The 20,735-nt window shown below is 37.8% G+C and overlaps 2 protein-coding genes across 3 annotated transcripts in view; both read left to right on the forward strand.

Annotated features, from left to right (window-relative positions):
* scube1 (signal peptide, CUB domain, EGF-like 1) overlaps positions 1-20,735 on the forward strand; it is a gene marked incomplete at its 5' end in the record, with an annotated part of 128,670 nt that overhangs the window by 24,926 nt on the left and 83,009 nt on the right. For both annotated transcript variants that reach the window (XM_079263456.1, XM_079263457.1), the window contains one exon: positions 7,599-7,733. In XM_079263456.1, coding sequence (XP_079119582.1) covers positions 7,599-7,733 — 135 coding nt within the window. The remainder of the gene's footprint in view (positions 1-7,598; positions 7,734-20,735) is intronic.
* The window catches only part of mpped1 (metallophosphoesterase domain containing 1), a gene marked incomplete at both ends in the record, with an annotated part of 231,372 nt that overhangs the window by 23,455 nt on the left and 187,182 nt on the right, over positions 1-20,735 (forward strand). The gene's annotated exons all lie outside the window — the stretch shown is intronic.

A 20,735-nucleotide genomic window follows, 5' to 3' on the forward strand; every position in this document is an offset into this window, starting at 1 on the left:
TCAGGCTATAATAAAAATGCAGTTTTATTTATTATATAATGAAAAAAAAAAAAAATTAAGATAAAATATGTAATAAAAACATAAAAATAATTAGGTGAAAAATGAAAAAAAATACTGAATTGCACCATATTAAGCCCAATTTAATATTATGTAAAAATAAACTAAAATAATAAAAGCGATAAATATTAGATTAATTTTTTTTAATTAGATTGACTATTTAAATAAAAAATCCTTTGACGCTTAAAATGTATTTAGTAAGCTTTATGGAGTTTTTTCTTTTTAAGTGTTTCTTACCAGTCATCTAAGTGTGTGTGTATGTGTGGGTGTGTGTGGTGGGCTCAGACAATATTAAATTTGCATTGAAAAAATTTTGTTCAATTCAGTTTACCTTGATTTTATATTTATTCTCCCTGCAGTTCAGCAATAATAATCTGATTCAAACCAGTCCACTGATCCATTTAAAAACAAATCTACTGGATAATCAACAGTAATTTATAATAATCCCTTTTCACATAAACCAATTCATAAAAGAAAACAATTCTTTAGTAAAAGAAGCCAATTGATTATCTTAAATCTGATCTCGTATCCTAATCCTGCTCGAGCAGTGGGTGAAGTGTCAACAAGCAGGTTGTGTTTTTGTGTTTGGTCTCATTAAAAGCATTTCATCACCAACAGCTGTTACACTACAGTCAGCGTTAACTTTGGAGATAAGTAGGAACCTCTGATACATGTCAATCATGAGCAGAATCGCTTTACTCCTGCATGCATACAGTGAATACTACCTGTGGATGCGCAGCCACAGTTTAAATGCTCTTTGATTTCCTGTTATGAGCTATCACAACATTGTACGTCAGTGCTTGTTGAGTCAGCTGGGATGAGTTCAAAGACCATGTAAATTCAATTCACATGCCTTCCATGACAAAAGAAAAAATGAACCGTCCCCCTTCCCTAGTTAATCGTTGACGGGGAAAGAAATGTGAAGCACTGCAGCTCATCGATCTGGACCAGTTTCAGTTTTACTGAAGTGAGCTGGAGATGTGAGTGGAAAGGCATAAATACAGTGTCAGGCCATCATCAAAGTACAACGGCTTTATTTGAAAACAGCATTTTTGCCCAGCTTGTTTGTTTTTCCATGAAATTTCACACTCGTTTTATTCCTCACACGCTCTTGGCCTGCTTGTTAGGAACTTTAAAGGCTTTGTGGCTTTTAATAGACCCAAAGCATGATATTGAGAAACCTCAGAACCTTGTAGTGCTCTGAATTAGCCTTGGATGGCACACCACACTTTGGAAAATTGTAGACAACAGTTTGCGTGTGCGTGCAGGAAGTCACTTCATCATCTTGCAGATGCACTGTGTCAACAACTTAGGGCAGTAATTGATTTAAGATTGGTTAATTGTGCTCTGATTAGAGAGCGGCCCACTTTGATTCCGTTCTTCCTTTTGATTTTGACTTTATTTATTTGGTTTTGGCGTGGACACAGCTGGGCTCAATGTGTCGACGGTTCAGTGCCCTCTTTGAATGTCTGCTGCGCTTGTGTGAGTTTATTTTCCTTTCCTTTTGACATGTCTTTTTCATTTATGTGGGGATTGAGGAGGTGGCTGCGCAGCAGGGAGACTTTGACCACAGCATGTCTGGCATGTTCTAGTTGAGGGCGTAGAGCAAGACAAGCGCAGGGCCAACAACAACAACAACAACAGGAAAACACACACTTAAACTCCATTAATGAAAACTGATTAATTTGTTTTAGAATAAAGAACAAAACCTTCAGATTCAAGCATTAATGTAAACATAAACTAAACATTTTTGACAAAAGATTTTTCTCTTTTATGCTAATTTTTTTTTTTAAACTTTTGAAATGAGCATAAAAGAAGTATTTAAGACAAAAGAATTTTTTTTTCTTTCTGTGCTTGCATGTAAATGTGTTTGAAGTCAGAACTAATTTAAACTTCAATACACAACCCTGTTAATGTTACAGATTTGCAAGATGGTTCCTGTTTATTCCACCTGCATCCCTGCCTAACATCAGCATTAGATGACGCTGCAGAACTACTCATTTCATTCCACAAATTTTCATTTTTCATTTATAATTGTTATATTTGAGCAAAAATCTATTAACATAATAATTATGTTTATAAAAACCATTGGTACATTTGACAAATGAAAGGTTATCTTTCAAATATTTGTAGAAAAGCATTAGCTCTCTTTGTTACTATTCCTTTATTTCAGTTCCATGTTAGAGAAATGGCTCTGTAAGACTACCACAACGTAAACATCTGAAAAGACTTCTTTGTGTACGAAGTTCCTTGTTTGTCCTACAATTCCTCTGCTGTGACTCAGCAAGGAACCCCATAAAGCAGTGAACCCTCATTATTTTCAAATGAATTTGAGTACATTTTACATAAATATAACAAAAGTTCAAACCGAGTATCACAATGGGGAAAGGAAGAGATTCATGTGACTGAATGTGGCATGATTGTTGGTGCCAGGTGGGCTGGTTTTGAGTGTTAAATAGCTTTTGGTGGTATTGCACCTTAAAGGAGACACATCGTGCCCTTTTCTCACAACTTGACACTCTTGCTTGAGGTCTTTATGTCCCCAGCCTGAAAGTTAATACCATCACAAATAACAAAAGAAGCTGACACTTCCACTCACCATAATGCTAGAATAATAAATTCCAGTTTTGTCCTTAAATACTTCACTTTCCCTTGTCCACAGTTTGTTTGCAGACAGTTGTTAATGATCACTTTATTGGCCTGTCGTTGCAGGTTCTGTGTTAGCTGACCAAGACAGGTAAAACACTCGAGGAAAGCTGAAGTCGCACATTCATAACTGTGTAGTATTACCTACATTACTTACTGGCTTCATATCAGCTTTTACTCCTGCTCCATTTTTTTGTGTTTTAACTTCAGTGTTAGTAGCTAATTTCCAACTTTATAGTTGAAAAAAAAGCTAATTAAAAATGTTTTTTTTCAGTCTGGATGTAAAATCTGAAAGAAACTGTTAAAATATCCTGATATCACTTTTTTAAGTTAAGTTTATTCTGCGATGAACTGGCAACATGTCCATGGTGTACACCGCCTCTCGCCCAAAGACAGCTAGAATAGGCTCCAACTTCCCCATGACCCTTAATCAGCTTAGAGGTCAGCGAGGACACGAGTTATGATTCAACATCAGACCAATGCAGATTCTACCCCGTTTTATTTACACACAGACTGAGAAATTGATAGGTGTATGCGTCCCCTAATCGAATTAAGTTGAGGCAGATTGGACGTCTATCCACCTTCCAGAGTAGCTTACAGTACAGAATTAGCACAGCTGAGATTTGAGACTAGTTGTATTAGAAAAGTGAGGACTTTCCGTTGCCTCATTTTTAAAAAAAAAAAAATCATGCTGATCATTTTGACCAACATTCTTGAATAAAATTGTGGCGCGATGAAAGCGAAGGGTACAGAAATGTGTTGCTGACAACGCCACCCAGGGGGAATGCTTCCCCTGGGAAACTGCTAACCAGAACACACTGGTTAGGCACACAAATTCTTCACCACTCGGCAGAGACCGTTCAAGTTACAAAATAAATTTTATTGGAACAAATTACAAAATAATCTAAATCTTATTTAAAATCGCCAAGCTGCCAGCTGAAATGGAGGAGACAAAAATGGACCATTGCAGCATTTAAACAAAAAGGAGAAAACTTACAAACCAAACCACCTGTGCACTGCACGCCAAGTGAACAGTCGTGAAGAAAAAAACCCACCCCCAGGGAAGGGAATGCTGCCTCAGGCCCACAGCTCCTGCACACAGGATAAAAAGTTAAAATACAATGCTAATTAAAACAAAACAAAACATTAACCCAAATACAATAAACAAAATACACAAAGGAAATCTAATGGGTTAAAAGACCAATTATAAGGTGGGCCCAGAAAGTAGGGCCAACCGCGTCCAGCTAGAGGCCCCTCGCAGCACTCAAAGGTAATGTAGGGCGAGCCGGGACATTAAGCCAGAACCCGGAAGTCAGCCAAACCAGTTAGGTGGAGCCAAAACAGCAGGGCTGGGATCACTGGAACTCCAAGAGGGTTTGCATGTACCCAGCCCAGCTAGAGATTAAGCACAATTAATATAAAATGATGCAAATTTATGCCGACAATTATGCCCATACATACCACTGCCACAGCATCAGCCCAGCGCAGAGGGGACAGAGGGAGCACAGATCTGCAGCGTCAAATGTGAACAATCTTGTGGTGTGCCAGTCTCACCCCACATGAGCGACCAGCTCAACTACGAGTGAAAAAGGGCAAACCGCTTAACACATAGAAAACTGAGTGGACAAGGATCCGGTAGCAAGACTTACCTTTTTGATGGAGACAGATCACACTACTGTCAACCCACTGCAGCCAGACAAAGCCAGAGGAGATGTCAACATGAGTTTCACCTGCGCTTAAATACCTGCGCTGTACTGCCAATTTGCCAACACGTGACACTCCCGCAGCACAGCGCAATGTAGTGGCCTGGGGAAAAAGGACCTCCGGCCACAAAATGACAACCTATTTTACGCTAACTTAGGTTTACTGTCATTCAGGATGGCAATAAACCTTTTTTTCCGCAGGAGTTGTGTCGTATCGACACAAAAAACAAAACCCTCATCATTCTGGCAGAGTTGGTGTAAATTAGCAAGCAGAAAAAGCATCTAGAGGTACCAAACCTTGTGGATCAGTTAGAGCAGATTGTGCGGGAGGATGATGTTTAGTGTTGCATGTCATGTTATTTTGATTTAGAGCCATTTCCCACCTTGCCTCGAACCATTTTATGTTCACATATTTCCAGAGCTTTAACCTGGATTTATGGGTTGCACCGTAAACTGTGTTCATAGACAGTGATTTCTGGACATGTTCCTGAACCCATGCAGTGATTTCTTCAGGAAAACCGTGCCTGTTTTTAAAGCTGGGGTAGGTAATGTTGTGGAGCTAGCAAGATTTGAAATTGGCACCCTGTCTTGGCTCCTCCCCCCCGCTTCTTGCTTGACCCAAGGCTTTTTCTTACCTCCGCTAAGGAGGTTATGTTTTTACTGGCATTTATCTCTTTATCTATTTGCGTTCAAGATAACTCAAACTACCGGTTTTCTCTTTCTCGGCTGTTCAGGGGGGGGAGGCAAATAAACCGAGCCAGGTCGGGGAAATCCTTCCTGCATTTCTCAGCTATGTTTGGCTTCCGAGTTTCTTCTTCACTACTTTGTATTTTCATCTTAACATGCTATATATATGCAGGGTGTGCCTATCAGATATGCGCTGCAGGAAGGGGAGGAGGGGAGCCGACAGAAGAAGCTTACAAAATATAAGAAATGAACAACTCCATTTCAGTTTAACATTTGGATTGGTCCAAGTTTTTACAGATTTACAGTAAACTGGGGGGTCTAACTATCTTTCTTATTGTTCATGATTGCAAAATGTATAGACTACTATCAGGACGAGGAACCACTTCACCCAGAGTTAAAAAAAAAAAAAAAAAAAGTCTCTGAGAAAGATTACTTACCCCAACTTTAATGCAGCTCTGCTTCAGGGCCTGAAGACCACAAGTATCCAGTTGAGGCCTTCGGTACATCCCTTGACTCTAAATTCTTAGAAAGTCCTGATGGCTGTATACACCATAATAATGGGATTTTTAATCAAAATCTTTGACTTTAGGTGTTCCACTGGGGTCAGTGCTGGGACCACTACAATTTACCCTGCAGTTGTGGCCTTTGAAACATGTAATACACACTTTTATTATCATGGATCACTTTTATTCCGAAATTTAAAAGTGGAAAAGGCTAGATGGCTTCCTTCAATTAAATCCTGAGAAAACTGAGTTTCTAATCGTAGGTCCAAATAATATCTATCCATCCATCCATTTTCTTAACCGCTTAGTCCAAATTAGGGTCGCGGGGAACTTGGAGTCTATCCCAGCAATCATTGGCTGAGAGGCAGGGTACACCTAGGACAGGTTGCCTGTCCATTACAGTGCCCAGATAAAATGTTGTAAAATAAAACAATGCACATTCTTGGGTCCTCGCCATGGTTTGCAGAGGTTTGATAATCTTAGGGGTATTATTTGATATTTTGTTGTCCTCCAACTCGCACAGAAAATCACTGGCAAAATCTAATAATTTTTTTTTTTTTTTTTTTCCACCTCCTAAACTTTAACAAACTGGGCGCCATGGTCTGGCATACAGGACATGCTCATTCATGCTTTCATTTCATCCCATATTAATTACTGCAACTATCTGTTTTTATCACTCATTAAAGCGAACCTTCATCACTTATAACCTATCAGAATGCCGATGCTTGTCTACTTACCAGGTCAAACAAACATTCTCATGTCACCTTCCCTGACTCCGCTCCTTTCACTGGCTTCCAGTCATCCACAGCAGTGGATCCCAACCCAGGGTCTCCCAAATAACACAGGGGATCCCCCAGGACTGTTCAGAGCCAGTGTGATTTAGATTAAAGCCATGTCCAGACAGAGACAAGTTGAGGTGTATTTGCAGAAGTTTGCTAACATTTAGGTGTTTAATTCACATAGAAACGATGTTTCGGAAGCATGAAACACTAACTTTGTACCATTTCATCAGTGAGAGATGGACAAGAAATACATGGTGCAGATGATTCCTCATTATTTAAAAATAAAGGAAGGCTTTATGTGGGGAATTACCTTTAACTTTGGTTTTATTTTTTAAAAAAAAGCATCTTTTTGGTCTTTTTGGTGATTGCATTGAGAGGTTCTTTCGGGAAAACATGTTGGAACCACTCATGTACAGGATTAATTTTAAAAAGCTCTATATGAATAAACACCCACAAATCACAGATCTCATCCACACCCACCCTCATATTCTGTTCAGAATTAAAATGTGAGTTTGTGAGATTTGTAAATAATTGCATTCTGTGTTTTGTTAAACATTTAACTCAGTGTCTTCACCTTTTGGGAAACTGTAATGTCAAATATGGTGCAAATCAAGCTGAATATATTTTTGTTCTTGTTCAATCCAGTCTTTTTTTCCCCACCTTCCCCACACATCTGTGCTTGTGTAACCTGCCATTGCAATCTTCCAGGTCACCCTCTGTACTTCAGGCTAAACACAATGCAAACCACTCTGGTCAAGCGCCAACTTTACACACTCTCTCTCACACACACACGGGGCGGTCCTGTTTGATCCCTATTAAAGTCAGTCGAGGGTGTAACATGTTTCCACTTCGCTTCAGTCCTGTCAAAATGCCCTATTGGAAATTTACTGGCCTTTCAGCGGCACAGTAGGGCCCTATAAACACACTTGTGCACCAGTATTTGAACATAACACATTCTTACACACGTACTGTGTGCAGTTACGTTCACAGAACCCTGCTACCACTTTGTGCCATGCTTTTCATTCACTCATCTACTGCAGCAGAATAGGCATGTTAGCCAGTCAGGACATATCTATGTGTGTGTATGTGTGTGCTATCCTATTCATTAGACATAAATTCTCACTGACATGTACTTATTTATGAAGCCCAAATGGACTGTTATTCCACTATGCTACTGTGACTAACTTTTTCTATCTTTCAATATGTCTGTCCATCCAAAGATGTGGACGAGTGCCTGGACAACAATGGTGGATGCCAGCAAGTGTGTGTGAACACTATGGGAAGCTACGAGTGTCAGTGCACAGAGGGCTTCTTCCTCAGTGATAATCAGCATACCTGCATCCACCGCTCTGACGGTAAGACCGGAACAGTTATGGAGACATTACTGTGATTCCTGCCCTCCGTTTCACCTTTTTCTGTTATTAATCCTTGTAGGTAATTAAGGACTTTTTTAAACTCACTATCACCGTTGCACCATAAAGCAATTGGTGTACAACATGCGTGAATTCTACCATGTTTGTCATTGAAGATATAGTGGAAAGCTTCATGGAAAATCAGTCTTGAAATGTCTTTTTTCTCCACAGAGCGTAGGTTAGAAGGATATGGATTTTATATATATATATTAAAAAAAAATATATATAATATATAACATATGTCCTCGTGCAAGACACTAAACCCTCCCAGTTGCCCACCGATGTGCCTATCGCGATATGAGTGTGTTCGTAAGTCACTTTGGATAAAAGCGTTGCTAAATGACTATAGAAAATAATTGTTGTGGTGGCAGTGGAGATGTGGACCCAAACGCAGAGATGAGGGGACAACAGGACGAAGGTCGAAGATAGCTTTATTCTCAAAACGAGACGAGGGCAGAACTAACAAAATGAACCAACACACACAACTGAAACAGAGGGGTATAAATACACTGGAAAACCAAACAAGAAACAGGTGAAACAAATTAACTAATGAACCCAGGTGAACTAAATCAATAGGAAATCTATGAAGCAAAACAAGAACCAAGGGAACTAAACAGGAAAAACTACAAAATAAAACAGGAAACCTGAACCAAGGAAAAAACACAAACAACCACATCATAACAAGAATAGAATAGAATAGAATAGAATAGAATAGAATAGAATAGAATAGAATAAAACATTCAGTTCAAGGGTTCAGAATAATGACATATTTAGCAGTTCTGATTAACACTGAAGCTCAATGAGCAATTTGAGTGGAAAATATATAAATCTGGGATGTTTTTATTGCAGTTTTTGGACCTTTTATACTTAAATAACCCAAAAGGGTAGTAAATTGAACTGACTTATAAGGCTAAAGGTCGAAACTGATTTTCAGTCTAACATACAAAGATGTGTGCAGTCTATGATTCTTTAGACATAATCAAGGGTAGATGTGACTATAGCTTGGTCATATGTCAATAACTATTGTATATTGTTTATTATTTTGATCAGTGTTGATCTTCACTATCAAGGAAATGCTGGTAGTGTTTATGATATTGTAATTCTGTCTGTAGGGGCATCATGTCCTTTTTCTTAAACCCTCTTTAATCATTGGGAGCAAATGATGAGATCATCTGTGTCTGTTTGACGTTTGCACTGCAAGAGGTGCAAGAAGTTGCATCGGCCCTGATTTACATGCTTTCTGCGTTGCTGTAACATCACTGATGCATTGGTTTCTTCTTTCTGTCGCTACAATTTCACTTGGTTTCATTTTAACCGGGTTTTGCTGTTTTTAACATACCTGATCTTGTCTTGACTGAATGTCAAAGGTTTAACAGAAACATCTCAATAGGCTTTCTATGCCATCACAGGGTCATTTGAAGGCACTGACATCAGCGCTCTAGCCCGGTTATTCAACTCCCCCTTTCACTAAGCCTGACAGTGACAAACATTGGGTGTGATGACCATCATGACTTGCATGTTTGGAATCCATTTCATGTTGGCAGGGTTTCTTACACTCCCCTGACCCTGCTACCCCCAGCATCTCAGAGCCATTGTGTCAGCCACATCTAGTTTATGGGTTCAATCGGTGGCGGCGGTGATCCTGACGTGAGCAGGGGTTGCCTTCTCCCGTCTCTCCACTCACACACAAATTCTCCGAACACAATAGTGACATGCACACAGCCGTGAATGGGGACAGTGTGTCACAGAAGTTCAAAGGCAGACGAGAGGATAGTCATCTGTCATCTCCTCGTGGACACAAAAAGAGGAATGTGGTGAGTGGTAGAGGCTGAGGCGAAAAGAGAGGGGTCAAGTAAAGGAGGAGGCGATGACAGAGCGAACCTCTCCGCTATCCTGTCGCCCGTTACTGAGGGCGGCCTGTGCCGGTGTGGTCATCGCGAAGGCATGTCAGGAACCAGTTTCAGGATGTTAGAGGGTTCTTTGTGGAGACGTCAGAGAGAGGGGAATGAAATAGGTGCAGAAATAGATGTATGTTTGCTTACTGGAAACCCCATAAACAAGTATGTACTTATTTTTCTTTCCCCCGCTCTCTTTTCCTCTTCTTCCACACTATTTCAGACTCATAAGAGGGAAACACTGTTGGTGACAGTTTTTTTTTTTAAATTTAGCCACATTTATATAAACAGTGAGTTGGATTGTTCTACATTCTTATTTGTTTCATTGTCTTTCTCATCAGCACTAATGTTTTCTGATCCATATCAGTTTATGTGATTTATTTTTCCAATAAACACAATTTCTGTCATTTTTTCAGAGAGATATTCGCTGTAAACAAGTATGGAAGATGCTTGTGGTATAAGTCTGTGGCCTTGCTTTGGCTGCCAGTCCTGAGTATTTCATTACATCCGAACAGCCCTTTACCTTGTCCAAGATCCACAATAAGACACTTGTCTTCTGTCCTTCTGCTGGACAGGAATAGCAGCAGCATCCTTGTGTCCACAGGAATCTCCTCTTGCACATTTTGTTTTCCTCTTTCCTGTCATGGCAAAGTTTCCCTCCTTTTTCTTATACGTCTCTCAAGTTTTTCCACGTCTTAAAGCTGGTTTATTTCTACTTTTTTTTCAAATACAGTTTATTTTCTACACTCAGTCATCCTGCATGCATCTTATTTGATGTTACTTGTGAAGATTTTAAAAAGCTTTTACATTCTAACGTCTTAATATTGGACTTTTTTTCTCCCAGTCTAGCATCACAACAGAGTGTTACTGTGCTGAAAAAATTTGCTTCACCAAGGTGGAGCTTAAAGAATGTAAAGGCAAAGAAGCTTTGTGAATAACGTTCCTTTTGATAGTTGAGTATTTTTCCTGACTAATTTATTAATTGGTTATTACTGAGTTTGCTGGACCTGATGGGCAGAACAGAAGAATGGGAGCGAGAGGAGAAAAGAGAGGGATAAAGTAAAGGAATCAATGGAGGCTAATATGCAAAAGTTAAAAAAAACTAAACAAAAACAGGTACAACAATCAAAAGTAAAACACCAACAGGAATATCATTTGGTTTCTGTTAGGAAACAAAGCAGAGGATCATTAGGAGCACCTATAAGAGGATAAACTGAGAAAAAAGATGAACATCACCAGCAACAAGTAAATGAAAACATTACAGAAGCTGGTGATTAACCTTTCATGGCAACACTGTTGTCCTTCATATATAGTACTTGAAAGTAAGGATTTGGATTTATTTTAGTTCTATTAATACAAAGTACTAATAATAGAAGTATATTTGTACTCTCTGAAAGTACAAATATACTTCAAGCTTTCCAAACCTCACAGCACGATTTTTGTCTCTGTTCTAAAACACTATTTCTTAAAGACACACAGACCTTTTGCGATTTTCTCAGTGAGGCGCCGCCCTTGTTTGCTACTTCAGCATCCATCTTGCCTGTACTGTTAGCTCTCTCCAGCTAGCAAGAGAGAGTCTCATCTTTACTTTTGCTCTGTCTTTTTCTCTCTTTCTTTTCTTTTTTATCCTCTGATAATGCCATCATGTGTGAATAAGTCATGGTGTATGTTCAAAACGGCTGGTGTGTTTTAATCGTATCTTGGCCGCTTGTCACAAGGCATCCTGGGTGAAAAAGTTGCATAGTTTCTCAGCCTCCAGATGCTTCTTGGAAGCGATGACTCTAGAAATGTGTATAATAAATGTTACTCTGCTGTCAAATGAGTGTGCAACAGAGTTTTAAGGTTAGGAAGTTCTGTAATGCAACTTTAAATAGACATAGTCAGACAATGAAGTTCAGTGACCATACTTAACTTTATAAAACACCCACTGTAGCTTGTATATGATGCATCTTTTAGAGTATTTTCTATTCAAAAAATGCCAAATAATACTACTTTCTTGTCCTGCCATGTTGTGTTAGTTTTTATTCCTTCTTTTGGAACCATTAAATAATTAAAAAGAATATGACCTCTATGCCAGATTTAAAGCTTTTTTAAAGACACGTTTAACCATGGGGAACCTTCAAAGAGATGAGATGTTTTTAGCATTGTGACCATGAACGTGTATGAAAAATGGGCAGAGCCTTCGGCAGTTAAAAGTGAAACCTATGTGGAAGTACATAAAACTGCAGTTCCCCCTTCATCCACTAGGGGCTGGCTGCTAAACAAAGCAAATCCCCATAGACTCCCATGTTAAAAAGGCCAACTTCACGGCAAAAATAAACATGTTTACAGCCTGGTTCAAAAATCCATTTTCAGTTTAATAGGTCAGGTTTACCTTCATAACAACTGTGGGGGGAGTGATTTTTTTCTAACTTGCCCGTTTAAAAGTAATTTAATCTCGAAATTTGGCATTTTTAGGGGCGTGTCCTTTTGATTGACAGGTACCTGATCTCCCGCTTCAAGTAAGAAGAATGTAGAACAACCATGGTTTTTAGCCAGTTAACAACGTGACTTAGCTTTAGCCCGCTTACCTCCGTTAGTTGGTTAGCTCCTGTTATCTCTGGATTAGCTCGGTTAGCTCTTAGCTACAGGTAGCTCGGAGTTCCCTCGATGTCATTCATCCACCGTGACACTCACAGCCCCCCTCTCAACTCCACCTCTTTGCCCATATTTGTATTTTCAGAACAAGACGGCACACATGCCTCTGCCGAGATGGCGATGGTAGGAACCGCCCACCGAGCTTCAATTCAGCTTTTCAGAGAGCTATGAGTGACATCATGGAGGCTCCGTCCATCTTTTTATATGCATGATGTCTATGATTAAGACAGAAAGAATCTCTTTTGTGTTCTGAAAACTAGAAGGGTATTTATGTGATTAACCTGGTTAAGAGAGGCTCAGCTGTTCCTCAACTATTGAATTAAGTTAAAGGCATGAGCAGGAATGAGCTCTGTTGGTGTATTTTTTTTTTTTTTTTTTGCAGTAAAGCTGAAGAAGCCTCTGACTGAACCAACACTGCTGTTAATCAGTATATGAAGTAAACAGTGTGCAGGAATGTCCCACAGTCTTAATAGTCGATGATCCATCTGCAGAGTTAACAGGGGGCTGACGTTTTGGATTCTCGTTATGAAGCGATGGAGAAGTGGAGGATGGTTGCACCGAAATGGTCTGAGGGGGATGAGATTTAAAGAACAGGTTGTTTGGCTCTGACAAAAGCAGGCCAAATCTTTGGATCAGAGTTGTGACATTAAATGAGAAGAGTTAGAGTGGGAGAAATGGACATGAGCAGCCTGAGAAAAGCCAAGATGAGCTAAAATGAAACAGTTTTTCTAAACCTAGGCATAATTTGAGTATTTGACCCTGCCTGTGGCTGCACTTCTCATCACATACATTCATGAGTTGGCGGCCAGTCTGCTGTGGGGTGTTTGGTTTTGAAATGCAGACATGCTTGACACACTCATGTTTATATATTTCTAGACAATGTCTGCTGTGAATTAAATCATGATTTGACATTATAGCTACACTGGACAGTTCTGGGCTTTTGCTAGCTCCTTAAATTATTCTTCAGTAGGGAAAACCATCACACACACCACTCTTTGGAGTATATATATGTGTGTGTGCAAGGTACCATGTTATGTGTTTTGAAAAGGAGAGACGCTTTGCTTTAAATTATGGTAAGTTTCAGCTTACCATTTCGTTCTCCCTCACTCCCACCTCGGGGTAATAAAGTTTTGCAACATCTGTCCCCTTATGAGTTTCTTGCTTTTAACATATGAAGGGAAGTCGGAGTATTTTGATATGGAATTTAGCAATCAGCTGGTCAAATGCCCTTCAAGTAAAACCTTTGGTTTCTCTCGACTGTGCACCGTTTCACATGATGCGTCTAATTTGCTGCAGCAATACAGAGATTGATGATGGTGTGATATTCCACTCTGATGTACCTGAGTTGACTGGATCTTTTCCCCTGGTCTGATTTATTAATTGTGCCCCTTGGATAATGCAGCCTCTGCCAAAACAGAGCAAAAACAATATGCTTGTAAATTCTACTATAAGTTCAACATCAAAATCTCTGGAAAAGTGGGAGTTGGCAGTAGGGAGGAAACTTTAAACACCATCTCAAATGGACACCATGCCTGTTGATCCTGGAGCACGCTTAGTAGCAGGAGTGTTTTGTGACTAAATAAATCTCACTATTGGAAAATTACAGGCAAGAAACGTGAAAGGATAAAGGCCTGATTGTTGTTGCTAGATTAAGTTATCTTGCTGTTTGTTTCTTTGCAGTATGAAACATGATTTGCTGGAGACATAAAAACAACGCCTGGTGGTGAAGCAGTGGCCCAGGTCTTAAAACTAAGAAAATATATCTTCCTTTGAATGACATCAAATGATATCTAATAGCACACCTTTATGTATTTAAAAAAAACCTTTGCTAAAATCATGACATTATGTGTTTTACTGCTTCTTTTATGAAGCATTAACATTTATTATGCATCTGATTAACAGGTCATTAACGAGTAAGAGCTTGAAGTTTTGTGAGACTGCTGATCATCAGTATAGACCCTTTTTAGTCATTCACTCATTCAGAGTTTGTTTGCATTGTTTTTTTTCCCACTGAGCATAAATGATTTTTTCAATTCTGATGCAATGGCTTCATAGAAGCTGAAGAAATGAGTTATTAATGATCCCCAAAAGTTATTCTAACCTGCCAAAGAAGCCTCTAAAACATCTTTAATTGCAATTTTGTCGGCTGAACCAGCCCACCTTACTGTTAAGGGTTTTGATCGGTCAAACACGCCTCATTGGGATGTTAAAGAACAGCCCTCTTCTGTAAGCAACCAAGGCTGTTTCTGATGTCAACAGACTCAAAATCAGTTTCTATTCCTTTGATGTGGGCTGAGGAAAATTCTTATTCGTTATGTTTCGCCCATTTAAGCTCATACACAGGGTCCTACATGCCGAGCAGTCCTGGTGGCCTGACTTGTTTTGGGTCAACAGCGTATTTGTTGGTCTTGCTGGTTATAAAACTTGTATATTGCTGGTTTCTGGGGAAACTGATGGATTACATTACGTCTCTCCTCTTCGATCAGAACAGTTGAACATGCAACTTCTCTTTGTCATTTTTCTAATTTTCCTGGTAAAGACGAGCATCTATGGAGATTTCAATAAACATCTGATCCTTCAGACCTTCTTGGATAGTTACGAACATGCTCAAGTGATGTATGAATAAATGGTCTATTTGGGTGTGTTAGCGCCATGCCAAGAAGGATAGACATCAGCTGTGAACTTTGAGAAGCAACTGCTGCTGTCTATCAGTCTGGGAAAGAGTGTCTAAATATTTCCAGATTCTTTAGATTATTGATCTGTGCCCCATTTCCCTTTTTTTTTCTTATTCCAGTGAGCCTTCGTAAGATCTGGCCAAGGACAACAGATCACAATTAGAGACCTTTAGATAAATATGGCATATTTAGAAGAATTTTTTTTGAATGCCTTTTCACTGTCAAGTAAAATAAAAATAAAATAAACAAGTTGGAGTGAGAAAGTTTATTCACAATGACTGGCACCTCACAAGCCAAATCTTTTGTCTGACAGTTAAAACTCGTCTGAAAATGGATCGCGAAACATGACAATGGTCCCAAACACTGCAAAATAAAAATGATCTATGATGTATTTAACCCTTTAATACATCATGTCCACTACAGTGTACACCAATTTAAAGGCTGTTTTCTAGCACATCATTAAGTGATGATGGTATATTTGCAATTTTTGCAACTTCAGTGGACATGAGGAGGGTCACCCAACACACTGACACTCACTGAAGAATAAACAAATGTCATATAAAATTTCATAAACACAAATTATTTTCTTACTAACTTTACGTCAGTGACACACAGGACGGGTCAATTATATAAGTCAATATTTGTAAAACGTTTTCTATAGTATGATTATGACAGTATACTGTATTATTTTATGAACATTAACATAGAATAGCTAAAATAAACAAAACTAAATAAAAAAAAATCTTATAATATTAAAGAAAAAAAAAAGTGACTCTGGACGTGTCTGAAAGAGTAAAATATTGCATGTGAGAAAAAAGTGGCATTGTTTTTTTTTTTTTTTTTTTGGTTTGTTTTTTTTAATTTATTTTTTTATCAGAGGGTTCATTGTCTCTTGTATGACATTAAGAGTAAACTGAAGCCAAATGACTCCACATTTATGAAAGAGGGTGATATCACGGGATAAAAAAAGATCACCTTAGGAAAAGTTTCTGCTCTTCAAAGTCATTGTATCATAATGAGAATTTAGGTTTTCACACATTGCTTCTACATTTTAGCTTAGTTTTTCTTTTAGATGCCAGTGTGCAATATGGATTTCAATAAAAAAAAAAACAAAAAAAAAAACTTTCACTTCATTATAACTAATAACATATCATTTTTAAAATTACAATTAACAGCGAGAAATAAACTAAAACACAAACATACAGGGACCTAACATGACACCTGAGGAAGTGTAACTTCTATGAACTATTACGCATGCTTCTCTAGAGTAATATGATAACTTGATTGTTTTGCTTTTGTTTTTATGTAATTAATGAGTTTTATTTTGTAAGTAAAACTCTGCTCTGTAAAAGAATGGTAAACACTTTTTTTTTTTTAAAATGCTTTGTTTTACTTACTCAGAGCAGAAGGGATGTAGCTTGTGGCACATTTTCAAGCTAAGCAAGTTCTTAGAGTTGACAGACTGGAATAAAAGATGTTTGTTTTAAAAATGATTGCAAATTGACTTAATTTGTGGGTTTTTTTTTCTAGATTAACTGGTACTTTAACTAGTTTGTCCACAATATTCTGGCCTTTTTTAAAAAAAAATATATTGTGTTTTTGTTGCAACCAAAGCCAACCAAAATATCAGATTTTTTGACAGCTTTTTAAAAGTTGTCTTTTTTTTTCTTTTTTTAAAAGAAATAACTAAACTTCATGTTATTCACTTTCAACTACAGGTTTATTTGCATATTAATAAGGATATGTACAGGTAATAACCTGTACATATCCTTATATATATATATATATATAAGGATATGTACAGGTAATAACCTGTACATATCCTTATATATATATATATATATATATATATATATATATATATATATATATATATATATATATATATATATAATATATTTAAATATGCAGTTCTGCTCTCCAGCAATATCATGATATAAACAATTAATGTAATGACAGGAAACTTTTAATCCACAATGGCTGTTATAGTTTAAATGAATGTACTGAAGTAGTTTGCTTGTAATTTATATTTTCAGCATGCCATGTGCTGAAAGAGAAAGAGAGAGGCAGAGAAGTGGATTGTGGGAACAGGGGATGGGGGAGGTGTGAGTGCTCGAGGAGAAAAAGAGAAAAAATAAACAGGGAGACAAACATGGTGGATTGGGGTAGAGGTGTTTATTTGGAGCTGTGCAAGTAGAGGAAGCAGGCTGAGGAGGCTGCTGCACTCAAACACACACATACACGCACCTAAAGGCAGATGCATAGACACTTATTTGTGTGCGCATACACACACACACACACACACAGACACACAATGACACATGCATATGTTCTTTGTGATGAAGGAATTCTCACTTTAAACAAACCAAAGCAGGAAATTGGAGGTAAGGCGAACTTCTAAGTGACAGGCATGGGACATGTGGGAACAAAGTATAGAGCGCTCTGCTATACAAAATAAAAAAAATTAAAAACACTTAACTTATCATACACAGACATTATAAATTAACCACAATTTGATATGTGTAAGGATACTGAGTAGTAGTTTAACTATATGAAACACTTGTACAGCTTTCTAACACTTGGTCAGAAAATAGGAATAATTTCTTGCTCCTGTCACACTGAAGGATAGTTATGTAGTTATTTCCTGCATTCTGAGTCAGCTTTGAAAATAGATCCCAATATACTGTATAACAATAAAGGTTTTATTCATATTTGGACCAGGTGAGGATCTGAAAAAGTATTCATTTGTGCTGTTCAAAGGGGCTCCACACACTCTATTATACACTTGTGCAGTTGCTAGTTAACACAAATTTCCAGCCAGCCAGTCACATGACAGCAACTCAGTGGCTTAAGTTGTTGTGAAAATGACTTATAGCCATGGTCTGCAAATGACCACATCTGAATGCACAACATATTAAACGTGAAGCAGATGAGCTACAGTGGCAGAAAAGCTGATCAGGTTTGTATCCTTCCAGCTAAGAACCAGAGACTGAGGCTGCAGTTAACAGGTTCACCAGTACAGACAAATAGAAGATGAAATACATCACCTGGTCTGTTGAGTCTTCATTTCAGCCGCCATATTCAGATGATAGGATCAGAAGTAGAAAACCTTTGGGAAGTGGTGGAATGGGAGATTCACATCAAGTGTAGTAAGTGTCAATATTGAACAAAATCCCTGAGGAATGCTTTCGACACTCTGTTGAATCTATAAAACTACGGATTAAGAAAGTTCTAACCAGTGGTTTTGTGGTCCCTCAAAATGTGGGTATACTCTGTTTTTTATTTTTCCTTTTTTGAAAAAAAGAAAAAATTGTAGCCCAGAAAAACATTGTTTCAGAAAAAGTGACATGTAAGACTACTCTGTTTAGTTTACCCTAAAGCTCCATCATATTGGCTCATTGTATGATTTCTGCTCTTCGGTTTCAGAGAGGGAGAGTTATGAAATGACTAAACCAATACTGGCACACAGACTGGTGAGAGAAGGCTCATTTACATATATGCATATATTTTTATATTTAGGCTAAAGTTAACACAGCTGAGGGCTAACTCCACCAGAGTAGCATGAGTAACCTTAGCTGAGCTGCTGGTTGACATAGGTACATGTGTAGGGACGTTTGTATTTGTAAACGCAGCATCACAGGGGTTTTAGAAGAGGGTACAGTCAATACTGACTGAAAAAGAAATGGGTACACTCCGTATACCTGCATATACCCTGGACTACACCACGGGATCTAACTGCAGTAAGGGGACAGTTGGTTGTCCACTAGGACACTGCAAGTGCTGTTATTTATTTTCTTTTTTTTTCTTTTTCATCCCATCTAGTTTTTTTTTTCTTTCTTTAATTGAAAAAAATAATGAACATGTTCGGAGCCAAAAACAGCTTTGGCTGCAAGTATATATTTTCTACTATTATTCTAAGATAATCAATTAATTATTTAGTTAGATCAAGATAACAAGGCTGGTCTTTAGCTGATGGCAGTTTGTCTTACCTCATGAAATTAACCATTTGTTACCTTGAGATTAATGGATGGTTATGATGACACACAATTTCCCTGTTTTATCCTTGCTTGACAGTTGGAGAGGATTTATAACAATCAGACAAGGCAATGAGTTTTGGAGTTGTCTGCTCTTTAGTGGCGTCTGTGGGCTATTAGAGTGGAGTTTAACCAAGTCCACTGCAGTAGGTAGATGTTCATTGGGTTTGTTTGTTTGTTTGTTTATTCATTTGTTTCAAACCAAATTCACAATTTGCAAAAACAATTTTACAAAAACAATTTTACAAAAATTTTTTTTTACAATTTTGGTTTGAAAAGGGGGATGGGAGAAGCAATGCTTATTTTAGTCCACCCCCTTCACACACCACGCAGCATAACACAAAACAAAATTACAAAATTTACACAATAATCAACACAGACAAGACAAGACAAGACAATGACAAAGACAGGCCCAACGCACTCCCGTCACTCGCTGGAATTCGAGCAAAATTATCTTAATTTGGCCAAACCAATAAAATATAATATCTTGATATAACATAAATGTATCCTTCTAATAACAAAATGAACTGTTATTTTGAGATAATGGCATGATAAACTTTTCTATTAAAATAATAACCGGCAGCCTTTGTGTAATTATGTAACAGATCAAAGAAGGAAGAAAAAACTTCAATTTCAGGTGGAAGTCCATTTCATGCTACCTGCTTTGTGTGACATTGAAGTGGGAAATTTTCAAGAACGGATGTATGGTTACACTACAGTTACATTATAGCTGCTGAAAGTCTCTGTAATTCTCATTTATAAGCAACATATTATCAAAACGGTTTTTGATTGAGATGTTTATGTGTGATTTTTTTTATTTTGAAAGGAAGCTCCATTAATGCCTCTAATTCTCTCTCTGAGGTAAATATGAAATATTTACATGAGAACAGAGGGTGTAATTCACCTTTTTTCCAATATTCTGGCCTCTTATTTATTTTTAGGCCAGAGTTTGCCAGTGGTCAGTGGAAATGTTTAATATGAGAGCAGAGTGCTGACCCGATGCTGAGCTGCTGCTGCTTGGTAGTACACGCAGGAGGAATAAATAGGAACTCATATAGCTACACATTGGTATAAGCAGTACTCCAGTTTCATCAGTTTACATCCTTTCCAGGAAATCATCTGTTCAAATGAGGTGTTGCTCCAAGCTAAGAAACAACACAAAACAAAACGAAAAAAAAAAAAAAAATCAAAAGTTGTGATAATAAATTTGAAGTAGCACATGTCCTCCACCAGGGGGTGCTCTTGTCAGTGCAGCCTAATGCTAATGTTTGCTAGTTGCTATGCTATGTTTGCTAGTTGTCCTGAGAGGACACACACATCACAGATTGTGTGTATTCTAGCTTTTGTATCTTATTTGGGAAGGTAACAAAGACAATTTTTTTCATGTAATATAAACAGAAAGATAAGATATAAGATGTAACGTAACATAACGTAACGTAACACACAAGATAGTCTTTTATTAGTCCCCCAGGAGAAATTCACATTGTCACAGCAGCTAGGAAAAGTGGAAAAACACATTGTAAAATATGAAGAAAAATATAAAAAATATATAAAACAAAATATAAGTGAATACTGTAATGAATGAATGCCTATAAGAATAACAGAATAAAGTGTCTTTGAACAGAATTATTATTGCACATTATGATTAGGCGTGGTAGCAGTTATCACTGTATACGTAGGAGTAGGTTGCACTGTATAAAAGAA

This window comes from Telmatherina bonti (genome assembly GCF_933228915.1).
Source record: "Telmatherina bonti genome assembly, chromosome: 23".
Classification (NCBI taxonomy): domain Eukaryota; kingdom Metazoa; phylum Chordata; class Actinopteri; order Atheriniformes; family Telmatherinidae; genus Telmatherina; species Telmatherina bonti.